At 37.4% G+C, this 20,271-nt stretch overlaps 1 protein-coding gene across 1 annotated transcript in view; it reads right to left on the bottom strand.

Moving 5' to 3' along the window:
• UHRF2 (ubiquitin like with PHD and ring finger domains 2) overlaps positions 1 to 20,271 on the bottom strand; it is a 91,983-nt gene that overhangs the window by 62,103 nt on the left and 9,609 nt on the right. The window contains 3 exon segments of the mRNA XM_009638230.2: positions 10,911 to 11,043; positions 11,046 to 11,148; positions 15,315 to 15,557. Coding sequence (XP_009636525.1) covers positions 10,911 to 11,043; positions 11,046 to 11,148; positions 15,315 to 15,557 — 479 coding nt within the window.

The raw sequence follows: 20,271 nt of genomic DNA, 5'->3' as shown, positions 1-20,271 counted from the left end.
CATACTAGTATGGTAAGGAATGTTAGTGCAATGTGCAATTTCCTAAATGTTATTTTCCGATATAATGACAGTGTAATTTATTTTCCCAGTAAACAAACTCAGAAAAGAATCATTCACTATACACTTAGAAATGAAGGAGTGGAAGGCCACAAATAAAACAAGAATGAAAAAGGAATGAAGTCATAGAGGAGGTAAATCTGATTAAGATGGTAAACCTAAATGAAAACTACATTCACGCCACCACCACTCCCCTGACAATTTGCTACCTGAGGAAATAATGAGCATAATTCTGCTGTAGTATTTTGAGAAAGTGAATGACAATACACTGGAAGAGCATATAAGCCACAATTACAAGTGAAGGAAAAAAAAGAATCACTGGGATAATAAAATTGTGTGTTTGCACTTCCAAGAGAAAACCAGTAAGTCTGATAACTGGTTATTACAAGAAAAAAGTAATATTTAAAGAGAGAGACTAGAAGGAATAATGAATATCAATATAGATGAAAATCAGTCACATGGAACATAAACAAGATCCTGAAAACCTTACCTAACAACCAATAATTACAGAATTAAAACTTAAAACTCAGCTTAAACACTGAGAATTAAACACTGAGAAACCATATTAATAGCCTGAAAAGAAAACTCTTACTCTCCTAATGATTTTAGTTCTGAGTATTGAGAAAAATTAACTTCTAGACTTACACCATTGCACTGTGTGGACAACATGGATACTCTGAAAGACAAACTGGAAACCGTACCAAAATGCTAAGTTCAGAAGCTGTAAGAAATTATATGTAAGTTGAATTTTTAATACAAAACTGTTGTACAACGAGTCTAAATACTGTGAATGTAATGAAAAACAGGTTTACTCCACTAACTAGCACAGAGGATAAGTCATGCAATTACTGAAAGACTTATTTTCTGAAAAAACTTTCCTTGGATGTTCAATCCTGTGACTGTGCAAGGATAACACTTACAGATCATTAAAGACAAATAAATACGAAGTAGAAAGTTCAGACACATTCTCACTGACCACACCTTTTTTTTTTCAGCCAAGTAACAGTTTTAAAGGAAAAAAGTTTAACTGTTGACATTTCAGTTGTTCTCTCAAACAACTACTAGGACAGCAAAGCCTCCCTCCTCCCTTCATTTCATATGTTTTATAAGGACGCACAATAAACACCTGGATCTTCTCCTAAAACTATTTCCTTTTCAGTTTGTGGAAAGTGTCTGCATCCTCAGAAATCAACGCCTTACAGTTAATGCCAGTTGTCAAAACCCTGAAGACTAACACATGCAAACACTGAGATTACAAAACACAGATCATGCAGTCAGGAAATCCACTCCTAGTGGGAGAAGGAATCTTACAAGGAGTTGAATTCTTGAACTTAAGAGCAGTAGTGCGTAGCCTACTCCCCCAAAATACTTTTAAGTTTCGAGGAAGAAAAGAATGAAGACTTACATGTGACCTAGCAGGTCTCCTATTGTTTTAGCATTTTCTAATAATCTGTATGAGGAAAGTTTTGAATGAGTAAACAAACTAATCGCTCATCTTAGAAACCAGAATAAAATTATGCAGCTAGGAGAGGTGCTCCAAGTAGTCACTCAGACCAATTACAAAAAAAGTTTGTAACTGACAGAAGGTCAATGAAAACTTGTTTCCCTTAGGAAGAGATTGTCTTAAAGATAAGATACTACTGGGCGGATGATACAGCTCCCATTCCTCCTCCTCTTTATAAATTCTAAAGTAGCCAACATGAGCTGAAGATAACAGGGTGCCATAATGAAGCTATGGTCTGTAGCTCCTGACTTTTATTCATGTTTCTATCCATTAACTTAGTATGCTTCAAAAGAAATCACTCCCCCGTCTCCTGACTTCAACTGTTAAGACTCCTGTCAGGAATTTGACAGCATGGACCTTCCTGATAGGCACTACTCCCTATGCTTAATGTATGTAAGAAAAAAAGTAAAATATTTCTGTTAAGCGTGTTTACAAGGCCTATTTGAGAAATACACTGTGTGCAAGGGGATTTATTTTGGCATTTCTTCACAGAAGACAAAACACAACTGCCTGCATCACATACTTTCACCAATGCTGCTCAAAGAAGCAGTGCTTCTTTCCCTTGTTCTGCCCCCACTGTGCAGCCACTGAGCAAATTAATTTGATTGGATCAGTGACATAAAACCCAGTAATATTCACATAGTGAACATTAGTTTTTAGAGATATTAGGAAGGAAAACCACTTCACTGTACAGACAAACAACCACCAAATTTAATGCAACTTAACTATCAAATGGACATAGTTGGGAAGTAAGGTAAGAGGAAGAAGCAGTGGCCACCTCATGGCCTATAATGTCTTTTGGTCTCCAAAACCAATTTATCAACAGTGCAACCTGTGTGAATTCTCAGATACACTTTATTAAATCCCAGCCTACTGCCTTTATTTGAACATTTCACATAAAAAATATTCTGAAAAATATACCTGTTAAGCACGTCTAATCTTCAAATCATTCCTTGAGAAAGGAAGAACAAGTTTAAGACTATTATCGTCTTGACAATCTCTTCAGCTAAGGAAACACTTTAAAGGAGAAAGTGATTATTTTTCTTCACCAGGTAGTACTTAGAACTTTTATTCTCATTTCCTCAAAATATTCTGTGCTCTCCAACTATCAACGTGTGTCTTGCATGTTTACTTACAGAGCACACAGGACAACTAGAATTTTTCACCTCCAACAACACAATGAAATCCTAATTTTCTTAATATATGTCTCTGTGTGTATATACACACATACACTTTTAAAGAAAATGCAGAACTGTGCATAAATACATTACTTTTCAAAGGTTTATGATAGTCTAGACTACAGATGAAACTCACCTGAAATAGGCAAGACACTTTTGGTAAGGATAATGGCTACAGCAGGACAGAGGATTTTTGAGTGCTAGGCTATCACAGTCTTTCAAACAAAATGCCATAGTTTAATTTTGTTTTCTCCCTTTATAAAAGGATGATCAGCAACACCTTTAGCCTTCATTGGGAACTGTTTCTCCTGACACCACTTTCAAGATGAACTTCTCATACTTTCTGCAACTCTGATTAGTCCTGAATAAATAGATGTGTAAGAAAAAGGTTTAAATAAAATAGTCTTCTTGACAATGAAAACTCCCCTTGTACTTAAAGACCTTCTCCTCCTACACTTAAAAGACTTTGCAAAGATCCTACAACATGAAATAATACAGGAATAAATGTTTTCAATTTGAGGATGATGAGATCCAGGGAAGGAACAAACATTAAAAAAACAAACAAAAAAAGAAGTATGGTTTTTTTTGTCCTGCATTATTCCCTCAGTGTCCAAATAAAGTTTGATGCTTAAGTTCCTATTTTTGTATATCTTTCAGCTAACATGAGGCACCCAGGCCCCTAACATGAGGCACCCAACATGACTCAAACACTTCAGAAGCAGAAGCCAGTAAGCTTAAAATGGTAAAAAAGACAGCCAATCTTACAAATGCTTCTCAGGCAGAATCAGACACAAAAATGAAAAAACAGGAGTATTGAGTTGATGGGTCAAAGCATTTTAGTAGTGTTTAAGAGCAAACCTATCTTGAAATGAAAGTCACCACTGACAGACTGATACAACTGAATTAGTTCAATTTACACACAGGAGCACAGGAGTCTAACCAGTGTCCCATAACACCAAGATCAGTCCCCTTTTATTACAAGCTACCACATACACTCATCTTTTCCTGGACTCCATTTATGATCTGAGGGTCTAAAATTACTGTGCTATTTTCTACAATATTTTATTTTTATGATATTTTACACAGCTTATGAAAGACTAACCGGCTAATGAGAGAGACATACTGACTGAGGCTTACAGGTATGGTAATGGCATATTCTCATGTGCCTTTACCTTCAAAGCAGGCTGTAACCTCTCTGGGGTAAGGAATGTCTTTTTGTTAAATAGTTCTATGAAGTTTAGCACTACAGTAAGTGAGTGTATTCTTGAGGACTACGGGCATCAGCAACTTACGGACAGAACCAGACATTTTACTAGATACTGAGGAAAATTAACGCTGTTCTTAATTCTTCATGCTGAAGAATGAAATGGACTACCCATCAGTAATTTTATGTCTTAGAAATGCATTACTCAGGTTTATTCTGTAAACAAAATTGCCTCTGTAGTAGGCATAGACCTGCACATATTCTCTTCTTCCCATCCCCCCCCCCCCCCCCCCCCGCCCCCGTATTTTTGTTACAGGGGGTCTGCATGAATGCATCACTAGCAGCAGCTACAAAACAAGAGTTTTCTACAAGAAACAAGGGTCAGCATATGCAGAGTGCAAATGAGACTGTCACCCTAGGAAAGCCACATTCATGATCACACCTGCTTTGCCAGGCTACATGCAAAGTTCACCTGTTCAAAGCTGACTGTTTTATCTGAGCAGAACAGCTCAATTTCAAAACCCCAACAGCATACGATCATGATGAACACACACATGGAAATGGTGCCTCAGAGAAACTAGTTGCTCTTAAGTATCCCTCCTAACTGCCTACAAATCAGTTGACAGGTACAGTCAGTAGCTCCCCACACCCCAGTTTAGACAGAGCGGATTTCCCATTTCTTCATTAAACAGTAATTGCTGTAGGATCACATTCAAGGACAGCATAGTTCAAAACACTGATTTTCTACAGATACACAGAAAGGTGGCATTCTTTTAATAAAGTCAGTTAAAAGTATATTGCAGCTTAAGCTCTGCCTTAGCAGTCTTGCAACAGATTTTCAAACTGGCAGCATCCACTGAGACCACCTCTAAGACTGCTGTACCCTTTGATCTTCCAGCTAGCAGCACAGAGACATAGGCACCACGTGAAGTAACTGGTCCCAAGCAAGTTGGATGATGCCTATTCTATCCAACTTATGAAAAGCTATGCAATTTAAGAAGAACATAAGAAAACCAGTTTTGTAACCAAAATCAGAAGCAGGTTGAATCATAGTTTAAGTCAAAATCTAGACTAGGTCCCAAAAGAAACCTTGTAATACAAAAAACCCAAAAAACAAACCCACACCCAGGCTGTCGTTCTCCCTGCAGAAGCAAGAGAAATCATGAAAGGCATCTTGCTGAAGAACAGAAGTAGCAAGCTGGTTGCTCTGAAGGTTAACATCAGCCATCAGTTTTCTACCCCATTAATGATGTGGATCCCTCAGAGACTGCAGCATTCTCACCAAACCCAAAGGAAATACTAACTTTACTGAAGTGCAAGGAGAGAAGCCTGAGACACCCACTGAAAGATAGTGTACTGATATGAAAGCAAGGACTAACATAATAATACTCAAGATCCATCAGACAAATAGAAGTACTAATCAAAGAGCTTCTCTGTGAAGAGGCACATTAATGGACAAGAACCCTAATGTACTTGGAAATTTAAGTTCATCAGGTTAAAGCCTTCCTGTTCACACAACACTGACAAAGTGTATTTTAGTAAAATGAAACATTAAGAACTGGGGAGAAAAAGCTACTCTTCATAAATCTACTATTAGAAATACTCAAACGTCTGCCTGCACAGATCCAGGAACCTGATAAAGCTTTTAGGAAGCCTTGCTAACAGTAATGGCCATCTGGCTACCTAAATGGCCAGAATCAGGCTGGGCATCCAACTCACTTACAGTGCATCTTACCTCACACTGCTTTTCAGACAGGCTCTTTATAGCCTCAAAGAAAAGACATCCATGTAAATTGTTATGGATCAGAAAAACATCCAACACACATCCTACACAGAACAGACACAGATTTGACTATAATCTCTTGGGCTAAGAAACACATAGACCTCAGACTACTACCAGATCTGAAAGAGTTCAGAGGGCATCACTCCACAGCTCATATTAAGCGTGAAAGTAAACAGATGATCCCTCTTGCTGAAGTATCTGGTACCCTAGAATAAATAACCACAGTGTGCTTTGTGACACATCATACAGATATTACCTCAAAGTTTAAGTTAAACTTCTCTCTTGATTGATGTAAGACCTGAGAGTGGTATCATCGGGCAAACACAACAGCCCTGGAAAAAAGTTACCTACACTTGAGCCACACTAAATCTCTACTTGCATATAGGTAGGCATACTGACATTCCTCATGCTGCAGGAATGTCCAGCCTTCCTGTGACTACCATTAAGAGCCTTCTTAAATGGAAGGCCAGCAATTGTCTGTAAATCAGTAAGTCTTTCCACTACTTCAGGTAAGAGCTAGCCATCAAGAACCTAACACTCACAGATTGAGAGAACTGCCTCCCTGAAACTAAGTAGACTACAGCCAGTGCTGCACAAGCAACAATACAGAGTTAAGAGGAAAGGGCAAACTTTGATATGACACAACACTGTAAGACATATCCTTATGGTTCCATATTAAGTTACTGAAGTGTCCTGCTCCTGATTCAGAAGTGATTCTTAAGCAAGCTGTGGTGGAGACTACGTACAGTTATCCTGGTTATCTTTTAAGATCTAAGCATGCATTGGATTCCTCATGAGTCTCTTCAAATAAGGATTCGGCTTTCTTCTGTTCAAGACAGGTTCACATCTTCTCTATTAAAAGACAGTTGCTCAGAGTAGAAAAAAAAATGTATGACAGGAGTGTATGAAACTTGATAGTACACCCTTGACTTTAAAGTCCTTAATGGCTCTTTCAGATACCAACAAATGCACAGGTGAAATGGAAACACAGTTAATAAAGTGTCAGAAGGAGAGGAAGGGGAGGAAAACAACATGGGCAGAAATAGGATCACACCTATAAACAATGTTTCCTCCAGGGAAAAGGATGCATTCAGTTTTTGAGTGAAGATGGACTATCAGGCAAAAGCTATAGAGCCACAACTGGATGTCAAGAGACTAGGTACTCACTGAGGGTCAGCATTGATAAAACTGATACTTTGGTCTCTTCCTCACTGATGAAGATAGGGCTCTTAAACAAGCACCACAAGCCTTTTAAATCTTTGAACTTATCAAGAACTGTAACTCCAGTTTAATCTAGAACTGACAAGTTAGAATCACAGAGTGTTTAGGCTGGAAAAGACTTTTACGATCATCAAGTCCAACCATTAGCCTAACTCTGCTTATTAGGGCCACTAAACAATGGCCCTAATAAGCACCTTGTCTACCCATCTTTTAAATACCTCCAGGGATGGGGACTCAATTACTTCCCTGGGGAGCCCCTTCCTATGCTTAACAACCCTTTCGGTGAAAAAATTTTTCCTAATGTCTAACCTAAACCTGCCCTGGTGCAACCTGAGGCCATTTCGCATCGTCCTATTGCCTGTTACCTGTAAGAAGAGACCAACACCCACCTCGCTACAGTCTCCTGTCAGGCAGTTGTAGACGGTGACAAGGTCTCCCCTTAGCCTCTTCTCCAGGCTAAACAACCCCAGTTCCCTCAGGCACTCCTCGTAAGACTTGTGCTCCAGACCCCTCATCAGCTTCATTGCTCTCCTCTGGAGATGTTCCAGCCACACAACGTCTTTCTTGTAGGGAGAGGCCCAAAACTGAACACAGGTTTGAGGTGTGTTCTGTTCCTCCAAGTGGCACTAGGTTTTCTATAAGCAGAACCATCTCTCTGCAGAAATATGTGGGCCTTAGAGCTATTGCAGCAATTTAGTTAAATGGTAGGCATACTGCCTCAGGGCTGGGGAGAGGGAAACCACAAAAGAAATAGTGACAAAATCAAAGAGGGATATGTAGTACCTCCTATCTGTAGCAGTCATAGCTGGTAGGACAGCCCTGTTTAGACATATACTCCTTTGAAATTACTATAACTAAGCTCTTGCCCAGAAAGGTTTGTTTCTCTTAATTGTACTCTTTGCTAAAAGAGCTCTGCTGTATTTTTCCCCTTTGCATTCACTGTAACTACACTATTTGAACAAGAAGTGGAAAGAAGAGAGGAACAAATGAAAACTCAGACCCTCAGAGAAGGTACACTCTGATGAAACAAAGGATTAGAAGAAAGTGGGTTTTACCGTACCTAAAACTGCAAAACATCATGTTTTAAGTTTTGCACAGGACTTGTGATACATAAATCTAGCAGCATTCCTAAAACCAGCTTTGCTACATAAGGGAAGGACAAGTCCTGCTTCATCTCTTCAGAACAGCTGTTCTTAGGAGAACACAGTGACCTTGTTGAGAAAGAATTAATGATTGATTGGATTCTTCACTTGATTGGACTGTCAAATGTTTCCAGCTAGAAAATCAAAGCCAGATGGAACACTAGATCTGTTGATGCTGTTGTAACTACTTTCAGAAAACCAGGTGTGGAACACACAAGTAAGCCAGTACAGATCCAGCCTCCTTGATGCACAGCCACAGAATTACATATATCCACTGGCTAGGGCAGCATTAGCCCTTCATTGAAACTGGTGGAAGAAGGTTAAACACACACCACAATTTCTGCACACATTTTGGATGAAAGTTCTTAATTCTTCACTACTACCAACCCCTTTGCTGTAACCTTCTTCTTGGCAAATTTTTTTTTCTAAACTGGAAGGATGTAGCAGGCAGAGAGGGAGAACCAGTCTAGAAACTGAGCATCAGTGATGATTTGAGAAGTTGTGGATCTGTGTCCACCTCTGACACATAGTCCTTCTAACACATTCAAGTAATTTTGATGGCTTTACAGGCACCAGGCTTACGCAATCATTTTTATTCTGTTTCAGGTAACAGCAAGTGTTTTCACATCTTGTAAGAATATACCTGTTGTAGGCAAGGTGTAGCTGAGATTGTGCCACCAAAGGGAATCATCTTCTTTAGGAGATAAAAGAGAAGAGCTTCTCCAAAAAAACACAGCAAGAACAGACTAGGGAATGCCAGGTACATCTGGCAGCAAATGCACAGTGCCAACCTAAAGCACAAAGCACCCAGGAACAGGTAACTGCAGAAGATAGTACCAGCAGTAAAATATGAACTTGAAGAACAAGAGCAAAAGAGAAATTAGACAAAACAATTTCTGGAGCAGAGAACAACTGTGTAGCAAAACATACCATGACCTCCCTATTTACCCACGTCAGGCACACAGGTGGCAGGATACACGTGTGGTCTACAGACACCAAAGAGGTAAACACTAACATATGAAAACAAAGTGGTATGAGCGCACACATAGCTGCCATATGAATATGCATGTTAAGTAACACTAGAACATTGAAAGATTTCTACCAAAGGTCAGTAACATTCACCAAAACCCCAATCACTTCTAAGTGGAGAAGTCTCACCCTCCAGAAACACTTCTGATAGTTTTTCTTTCCAAAAGCTCGAACTTCCAATACCTTAGACTAATCCCTTAGGTAACTGTGACTTCAATGACTATCTTGCAACGTTGTGTTTCTGCGCCTTACCTAATTTTGTTGGCTAAGAATATACAACTGCTACACATAACCTTGTAGTAAGAGTAAAAACTGTCTCCACCTGCTGAAAGGGAACAGCTAGATCCTGAAGTACACAGAGGTCAATATTCTTTTTTTCCTTTAGTATGAACATGCCAAAGAAAAATCAGACCTGTTGTGAAACATTTTCTACTTCTGTACTTTTAACTCATGGAAAACAACAATATCTACAGTAAAGAAGGAACATAGTTTCACTGCAACAGTTACAAACACTGTTTCTCAGAAATGTTTACCCATAGCTAACTTACATATAGCCACAGTATTGTAAAATTAGGTAATCTTAACACCACAACAGACATGTAAAAAAAGAGAGAAAATATTTTCATTTTGATCATACTGGTTGACTAAGTTATTTTCATGTATTTCTTGCAATATTCAATGAAGTATTTACATTTCTACTTCCACCTTTGTAATTCTCTGAACATTAAGTAGAAAACTTACACAGTTGCAGATACAGAATCTGAACTCAACAGTTAAAAAGTACACTAAGTTGTATCTGCTACCAGTAAGAACAACAAAAAAGTGTTCTATGCAAGTCAGATTCACATTACGTATTAAAATAACTGAAGTTGAAATAGCTGTTCTAAAAACATATTTTGGAAATATATACTTATATTAAATATACATAAGTATATTTAATATACTTTGTATTCTTCTACCTTAATCTTACATTGCACAAGCTACAGGATTTTTAATAGTCTCAGTACCAAAAATTAAAAATCCTCAATTCATTTAAAGTTTTATTCGTTTAGAAGCTTAACTTAATGCTTTAACAGATATTATTAAAAAAAAAATCCATCAATTTATCAGGCAAATGGAGTGGTGCAAAACCTGTTCACAAATAAGAAATCCCTCCGAACTCAGGGCTTCCCACCCACACACAGCAGGCTCTGGAATTTTTTTTTTTACTACAGAAACAAACAAAGAGAAAAAAACCCACAACCCACCCTTAATGCCCTCTCTCCAGTTCAGAATCAATTTTCATGCCCTCAGTCACAGGGTGCTCTGTAACAAACCTTTACTGTAAGGGTAAGCCTGCAATTTTGTGCACAATTGTTCTATTTGGAATAAAATTGATCCAAATCAAGTAACAAAATTTGCTCTTACGAGAGTTCTCCTTCAGCTCCAATGAGAGGAATTGAATATACACATGGAATAGTTAAAAAAAGTAAAACAACACTTTACTTGGAAAAACCCACGGTAAAAAAAAAAAAAGACTTATATATTCTTCTTCTATTGTAAGAAGGATGGATTTTGAGTTTCATAAAGACAAAGAAATTAGTACTTGACAAGTATTTAGGCATGAAAAATATTACTCCCAATGGATTCACTATATCCAACTGAAAAGTGTTATAAATTTTTTAATAACTTTTTTCTTGCTTGCAATATTGAACTTGCTTTCTTTGATTCCAAGCTTCTTCAAGAAATTCTTGGTTTATACAAACCAAATAACAATATGTGATGTCCTCAAAATAGTATCAGGAGCACTTACTCATCATACTTGATATGATAAATAGCTTCTTCATCAGTGTCCATACAGTCTGAATAAGATGTGGATGGTGTACTGTCCAAACTATTTGCATTTTCTCTAGAATGATCTTGACTTAAGTTTCCATTAGTCCTTCAGCTTTACCATTCTTATGTCCCTTTGTAGCTCGGGTAACATTTTCTATATGAGCTTCAAACCAGGCTCCAATGCTGACATCACGGGCATCCACCAATTCGTTTATCTAAAAGGAAAATTCAGTAATGAATTTATGCTTATTCCATATAACTGCAATTAAGAAACAAATAATACAACTTATGCTACTGCTTAACTTCGTTATCAGTAAAACAATCAGCTCTAGTACCTATCTGAGCTTGAGCAAATTCAGTAACATGCAGTCATTACTATGTTGCACTTTCAGCATTTCATTACTCTTCCCTAGTTAAGATCTAGTACGAATATAATTTGTATGTAATTTTAAAAAGCATGGATAGATTATTTTTTTTTCCCCTCCAAACCTGAAAGTTAGCTTAATGTCTTTCATTATCATCCCCTCTTGCTTCACTGATTGTTCTTTATGGCCAAAATAAGCATACACAGCATTCAAATACTAGCTCACAACCAAGGGGCTTAATGACTTCCCTGAGCTTCCAATTTAGAGCTTGTTTAACCTTCTATCTTTCTGGCCTGTAATATTTTTTTAACCCTTCAAGACTTGAGGAGAGAGGAAGAAACAAGTCAAGCAAGGTTGCATCACAGTCAGTCAAAATCTTATGACAGTAAGAAATGGAACTATCTCCTAGAACTTCCCCCTTCTGTACTCACAATAATACTGGTATTAAGCAACCAAACCACCTTATTATTCTAAATCATGTTTCATTTTCTCAAGTCTTCAGATAATTAAGCAGATGTTCCTTTAATAATACTGAGAACACTGAAAAGAGATTTAAGAACACTTCATCAACAGTAACCTAGTATAAAAAAAACATACAACAAAACTACTGCACAGCCATACCATAGGGAACCATAATAAGCAATGAAATACAAACGTGTGTGTGTACATATACGGTTTAAGCTACAGCCTTTGTCAAGTACCAACATAGCAGCAGACAGATACTTACTAACCCCAAAGGCTAGTTTCTATGAACTGATCAATCTCACTGTATTTTCACAGGACCAAGCAAAAAAACCACGCTCAGTAACTTTTAGCATTTAGAGAAAAGCAGTCCTTAGGTATCTGAAAGTGCAATTGACAGCAGTTTGAGCTAACAAGTCTATCCCAAGAAAGCAATAATTCGTATTTTACTCTTTTCACTCACCTTCTTGACATGACCTCCAAAAACTCAATCCTCTATTTTTCCTCCCATGTAAAATACACATACCTTTTTGATTTTATTCTTACAACCTACAGTATTCAAAGTACAGCTTTTTACCAGGATGAAGATTTCAGTCACGTAACAAATCAGAGAAGTACAGCCTCATTTTAAATCTATCAACCTATTTTAAACACAAACAGTGGATTTTGGCACTTCTAGAAGGAACCCTTATGAAGGCATCCTTACACAGCCTTACCTGTTTGAGTTAGTTGTAGCTCAAAGTGCTTTACTTCCTCCTCTCAAAAACACAGTTGAGCAAGACACACGCTACTAAGGATTCCCCCATCTGCTGCTACTTCTTGTGACCAGTTATTCAAGTGCCAGAGAAGCCATGTTAGCAAAGTCAAAAATCATGATCAGATCCAGAAAAAAAAAATTAAAATAAAATAAATCAGTGCAAGCTCCCTTAATCATTCCTCTCCAGTGCATCCTTCCATAATTTGATGTGCATACTTACATGACAGACTTCCCACCCTTGCAAAGAGTAAGGGCAAATCATTATTACCACTGAGGAACATCAGACAACTATTTTATGTGTGGTGTCTGCTTTAAAAACTGGCTTATTACTAGCTCTTTGTGAACAGTATTAAGCAAATACTGGTTTTAATTACAGATTGAGTTTGTGTGGTTTTTTTTATTCCAAGCTAGAGTTCTCTGCTAAAACATTTTTACTACAGCTGGGGATTTCTGTATGAAAAGTTATGACAATTGTGTGAGAATCAGAAGGGGAAAACACACACATGCTTCTGAATAAGCTTTGTTTTTTCTAACATCATTCCTGCATGCCCGTGTTACTGTAACTCCTCGCTTGTTACCTGTCTTGTATTCCTCTTTTTGGTACTGGAGATCAGCTGTGGGTATCCTGCTTAGCCAAAGTGGTGTCCTTCACACATGCAGAGTCCATCTTGGCATGGACCCCCAGTTCTTAAACCAGACACCACTAACAACTCTCAGTTTTAGTAACAAGGAACAGGAGTTGAACATAACTCCACCCACTACTAGTCCTTCAGCGCTCAAGTAAGTATCAGATGTCAGGTACAACTGGGATGTCAAACAAGCTAAAGCATTCTGATCTACGTTATATACACAGAGGAACTCTTTTTAAATCACTATTTTAATAATCTAATACAATTATTATTAACTATTATTTCCAGTATCAACTCTGACACTTTTATTTCAGGTTCCATACTGGCTACCTTTCCTTTTAGTAGTTGAAATCACAAGGAGAAAGGACACAGAGGCTGAGACTATTCATAGCATGGAGTAAGTAACAGGTATCTTGTTGAGTCTAGCTCTGGATGACGATCCAGTGAGGCACAGGACCTTCCTTAGACAAGAAAAATTGTAACAAATTATTCCTTCCTGTAACTAGACAAATCCTTATTGTTTGATAAACAAAACGCAAAATAATACATCCATGTATTTAGCCATCTAAATACTAAGCCATAGCTTAGTTTATGGCCTTTTTTCATTGACTTTCATTAAACAGGTTTACTACATTTGAATTACATTGTTGGCTAAAAATATATTCTTAAAAGTTTCCTGATAATGTCCGTAGAAATCTTCCATATGTTCCTACTGTCATCTACAAATCGCAAAGAATGCAATGACTGTACCTTTATTTTTTTCTCTATATATTAGAAATATATAGCTGGCTGATAATCAATTCACAGGTAATAATGGAGAAAGTATTGGGTCCCTAGTATTGGAGACCACAAAAATTCCAGCTGACTCAAGAGAATAGGTTGCCTTGAATATGTCTGCCAGTATCACCATTCCCTGTTCTATTTTCCATTTTACTCCTCAAAAAAACAGCTAAGAGACTACCTGATGTAGTTTTTAGCATTCTTGAAAATGTATCTTTTAATACTCCTGCCTTTAGATCAACTGATCCTGTATGGCCTCCCATCAGAAGAATTGTGGGGTTTTCCCCCCTGTAATAAATGGAGATAAAAGAAAAAAAAAAAGAAAAAAAAAGAAAAAAAGGAAGCACACAAGCTTGTGTCTCCATATTCAAGCCACTGATTCTTTGACTCCCTGATTTCTCAGAGAGTGAGTAAAACTCACTGCACAGAATCCTACAGAAATGTAGTGTAAGTAACTTACCCTTTGTGCTTAATACCTGAAACATTTAAGTTAACAGCCTACATGAAACTAAGACAGCTTCCTACCACGATGACAGGTCAAAATAACAGCATCCCTCTAACCGAAATTAACTTGTACACATATGGCGGCTTCAACCTCCTTTTCCCCTCTCTGCAATTTTGGACACTTTCCAGCGAAAGAATTACTGTTATGGATATTTCTTCTCCAAGAGAAACACCCGAACAGGGAGATAAAACACTACCATTCCCTATATATACACCCCCTACTAAATATCCAGTAAGCTAGCAATCTGGAAACTGCCCGTTTTCTGTTTAAATTAAACTTCTGGTACTCTGATGTAATCCTACATGACAATACAGAAAAATTCAATGAGGTACAAAACTAACAATGAATGATATACATGATTCCTAAAAAAAAAAAAAAAAATCTATACTAAAGCAGCAGTCATTGTATCACATACAATTTAAAGAAATTGTGTATTTCCACAGTCTATTTAGTTCTAATGCAGCACTGAAGCATTAGGAGTAAAACTTTTTTTCAAGCTTGCCAAATGTAAGTAGGGGAAAAGCTACACTTTTCCACAGAATTTTTTATGAGCTGCTTCTGTTCACAGGAAGTATTTCTGTTTCACAGGTACACTAACTTTTTGGAGAACATGTTTTGGACAACACAGTGTGTCAGAGTTCATGAACTCTCCTGAAACCTGCAACACCAGTGAGCCTGAGAGCAGAGATGCTTTTGTGACATTGCAAGCGCCAGCTTAAATGAAGTCAATTTGACTTACCTCAAATCAGGTAAGATTTTGTCAAATCATGAAAGAAAGCAACGAGGATACACACTTTCACACAAGAGAAAAATCAACTTTTTTAACAATAAAATTAAACCCACAAGTGTGAGGCAAGTTTCCAGCTTTTAAAGTTGTGCATACCTTGTACAATCCAATGCCAGGATCAATGAGAAAAGAGCGAGATGATGTAGATGGCTGACTGGGTGATCCACTATTTGTTTTTTTTACTTTGTTCTTGCAGTTGGAAACAGCACAGGGATTGACTTCTCCATCCTGATCTGTCACAGAAGCACTGGTAGGAGCTTCAGATTCAGAACGTATCAAAAGCTGAACTATGTCATTTAGTCCAACATTGTAGTCAAATAAAGTGTGTCCATCTTCTAGCTGTCAAAAGAAAGGTACACTTGTAAAATTCTACCTTGGGTACAAAAGTAGTTTCCAAATCTTCCTTTTACAGACAATAGTTCTACAGACCAAAAGAGGTAAGCCATGGATTTCAGGTAAATAAAAACCACTGTCTTGAGTCTTGCAAAAAACAAACTCTTATCAAGTTACCTGCAGCCATGATTTCATCCAATGAAAAAAAAAAAAAACCAAACTGAAACACTTAAAATTAGAAACAGACATCTTTACAGACTTCGGAACTTTTAATTATGTATCAACATCCAAGATAATGCAGTGATTTTCTAATAAAAAAACAGGTATAATCTATGTTGCCACTTATGTGACATATGCAATAACTGTAAGTGCAAGAATTTTTAAATTAACAATCACTGTGTTGTATATTTTTCAGCTACATAATTTCACAATTCGCTCTTTCTCAATCTTTTCTAGAAAGCAAGGCAGGACCTGATACTTCCCTAATATTTTGCAAACTACTTCCTAAATAAAACATCTAGATACAAAAACCTCATTCACATACAACTCCACTTTTCAAAACTATAAGATCTGAAAGTATCACGCAAGAGCAACTACAATCAGAGGGAAGCAATACCACAAGTAGATACTGGGCCTTCAAGTTTATAAAAGAAAATCTCCTAAATTGAGAGCATTCAAAAATATTGTTATTGCAGCTTTAGATAGCCCCAACCCCTTGCCCCAAGATCAAAACATGATTTTTCACTGAAAGCAAGTCTTTTAACTTGTCAGTTTAAAAGCTATTATAACAGTGAAGAAATATGCACTGTGTAGCACTCCCTCAAAAAACTTCGTACATCAGGCCCTGCTGTATTCCAGATGCAATCAGATCCTGCAGAACACAAGAGTATAAATAGAATCATATGTAACACACAGTTACTAAACATTATTTTGGACCCCGCCCTGCACACTTTTAAGATACCTGTTATTATCTTTATTTTATCTGATGATCTCACCTACCTATAATTAAGGTGAGAAACTCACACCAAAGAACACCAAGTTACATGCTAGGAGAGAAGAAAAACAGGGAGTAGTGACCACTGTTGCTTTGCTCAGTTAAACACTCTTAATGACCTCTGAAGCACAGATTTGATTTAGTTAAAAGTATAACGTATTGCTTTGGGACATCAAAACTAGAATTTGATTAGTTACATTTTGCTTCATGTTGCAGTGGGAAAAAAACATGCATGACTTGGCGGGGGGGGGGAGCACAGAGAAAGGAGGGAGTCACACCTGTTTCCAAACTATTTTCCAACAAAAAATTACCTGGCCTTTTTCCAGAATGGGTGTTATTTTCAACATCAGTGTTTCAGGAATATTTTCAAATAGATCTGTTTTCATGAGCTTATGGGCAATATCAATACAACAGGAAAAAGTAGGGAGCAGGAAGGAACAGAAAAAAATAAAGAAGTGGGAAGGAATTCTCAAGTTTCTCACTAATATAGTCTTCTGTAACATTCAAATGATCTCAGGACAGACAAAAGTGGAATGCACATTTCTTCCTTCATCCCCTCTGCTCTTTCAAAACAACCCTAAAGGGCAGAGGACAGTTATAGACACAAGCTGACACTCAAGAAATGAGTCTGTTCCTCGTCTGTGATTTTAAGATCTATGAAAAAAAAAAAAGATTACTTTCCTTACTGCTGGTAACTACCGTACCCATATCTGGGATGTGTAAACAAGAGTACTCAGTTTGTTTCAGCATAATTAAAGTTGACCCAGGTGTCTGGTCAACAGCTATGGGAACAAACCTTGTTCAGCTGACCGTTTTCAAACCAGTTCCACACACAGCAAATAAAACTATACTGAAGATTTTGATGCTGCAACTATGAAATGAACGCAAGTCTTAAATAGAAGTCTCCAGCAACTGTTATTCTACAGGTGACTATCAACACTGCCTCATACACCTCCAGCTTTAGGCTAGGGCTTCATATTCAGTATCAAGCTACTTAAGCAAGTTTAAGTAATCTTTTCCCATCCCCGCATGTTGTACATTCCTACACATTTGACAACTCTTTAATGAATGGGACAGAAGTGTTCTTGCGGCCCTACGCCAATCCAGATTTAGGGGCTTGTCACACTCCAAGTAGTATTTTCACTGTTAAGATTATTAAAGGAGTTTCAAACCAGCTATTCTTAGATTCAAAGTACAAATAAACCCAAAACAAACACAAGTAATCACCTTGCAATAATACATTTGAAAGGGGAGGGGAATCCTGGAGCTGCTACTGCTTCTGAGCACTACTCCAGGCCCATTGTGACGACTCAATCCCTCACCAAGTGATTTTTTTTTGTTGCAAGAAGTTTAAAACAATTCAGCAGTACATCTGCAAAATAGATCACTTCTGAAATAATGGATAAATTCAGTATTATTGGAGACAACGTAACTTCTGCTCTCTTTTCCTATTCCAATTGGGCTGGACAAGCTGTGGCAGAGGTTCCAGTGCACAATTTCTAGAATCCTGTGGTATGAGGAAATATTCTGAAAGCTAATGCAATGGAGAAAAAAGGATAACCTCACGCCTGGTAGACTGAAGGTATGCAGGCAACACACAGGTGAGAACACAGAAATACTGTCATTGTTCCCTCTCAGGACATGCCATGTGCAGGGTGACAGAAAAAAATATGCTGAGGTACTACAGTTTACAGCCAGTTCAGCGAATATCTAAATCTGAACAGCCCAAATGATCTACCATATCTAGGCAGCCAGCATTAACACTCAAAAGTGTCCTGTGTCTAGTCTTTGCAAGCTATTCATCAGTTTTGACTCTGGAATAAGTTATATCTTTGATTCACAACTGAATCCTCCCTATTATATTATTAGAAAGGGGAAAAAAAAAAAAGAAGACTTAAAAAAAGTAATTTGTCCAGGAATATTTACATATTTGCATATTTTTACATATTTAACATGTTCAGAAAGCAAGAAATACCTAGGCTAGGCCTCTCAAACAACACACATGCCCACCACCATGCACAGACTACCTATCTCTGCATGGGAATTTAAGAAGTCAGCTTTGATGAACATGAACTGAATGGTCAGCAGCACAAACTGGTGACTGCGAAGTTGTCCACTTTACAGTATTAATTTATAATGAATTAGCATTCTATTCTCTGCCCAAGTGGTTGTGGGGCATTTGTTTTTCAGTATTCTTTGCAGGAATATTTTATGACTATAGACTATTCCATGACTAGTGATGTCACAATTAAGTATGGAAGCACAGTAACAGAGATAAGATTACTATAAACACACTTCAAATGAGGCAGGACATAGTGCTTGGCAATGTGATAGGGCAAGAGCACCTGTCTATAGTATGAGAAAAAATATGTTCCCAGATTATTAGCAACCATATAAATTTAGACGAAGTCAATGACTCTGCAGCACTGCCTGCTCCTGGGAACACAGTAGAGAAACACAAAAACTCGACTAGTAAAATCAAGTTCACGTGCCATTTGACTCACAAGAACTAATGTGTGTATCTACCAGTATCCAGCACTATTGATCACTGACAACTGAAATCCTTGGAGTAGCAAAATTGGAGAAAAAAAACCAACAGTGTTTAAAGAACTCCATTCCAAAACAGGAGGAGAGAAGAACTGTAAGATGATGGTTCTTGAATAACTGACAATATACTGATGATAATAATACAATGGTATCTTGGCCAGTAAGGTTATAACCTCACAGACTACTAGAAATAAGAAAACAGTAATTCAGCACATGGCTTTACAGTGTACCTGTCCCTCCGGATAGAGTAATATCTGCTACTCTGTTACAAGTTGCCAGGGACTGTAAGATGACTTTTCAAATTATACTAATAAAGCAGTATCAGATGCAGAAAATTCAGAACCTATCACTATGTCTGGATATTAACAAGCAGTAGGAGAAAAAGCATGATATCTTCCTTTCTACAGACTAGTACTTTAAATCCACCCTGGAATACAGTATTTCTTACCCAAAAGAACCCACAAAAAACCAAAAACCATCCACAAACACCACATACCCACCCCTCTCATTTCCCAGCAAACACTGCCTTACTATGTCATCAAAATCAATGAAAGCATTACTGAATTGAGTCCCAAATAACCTCACAGACAAGTTCGGTATTTGACCCAGAAAGGTAGAAAATTTTATCAAAAACTGTCTGGCAACTTGTGAGAAAAGGTGCTGACCAGTCCCCCAGTCAGCTTTATGGTATGCTCACTTCTAACAATAGCTATTTATATAAATATATAAACAATTTAATCCTGTTCCACTGCATGAAGATACTCAGAAGATTCCCTGAGAAAATATTTGCCTGGACATTGTATTAAGAGAAAGGCAGGAAACATTACATGCTTACTTAATCATTCACTAAGCATTTAAGAACATTTGTCATTTACAAGTTTATACATACAAACCAGAAACAAAAGTGATTAGGTGAGTACAAGATCCACAAGCTTTATCTCGTTCAAGTCAGTTAAGATTTCTTAATCTGTGATTAGAGCATGTACTAAAGCAAAAATAACTGAACAGGCAATTTCTTCTACGAAATTTTGCCATCTCTTCTGGTCCTACTATCATTAAGAGAAGATGCATTTGTTTCTTTAGGAGTAGATTTCACTTTCAGTTTTTCTTCCTTTTAATGACTGGCATGCTTCAAAAGCCTTTAAAGCTTCATTAACATACTCTGAATGAAGTGACGCT

Source organism: Egretta garzetta, unplaced genomic scaffold (assembly GCF_000687185.1).
Source record: "Egretta garzetta isolate BGI_Z169 unplaced genomic scaffold, ASM68718v1 scaffold250, whole genome shotgun sequence".
Taxonomy (NCBI): Eukaryota; Metazoa; Chordata; class Aves; order Pelecaniformes; family Ardeidae; genus Egretta; species Egretta garzetta.
Note: the sequence above shows the minus strand (reverse complement) of the source record. Positions and strands in the feature narration are given on the sequence as shown.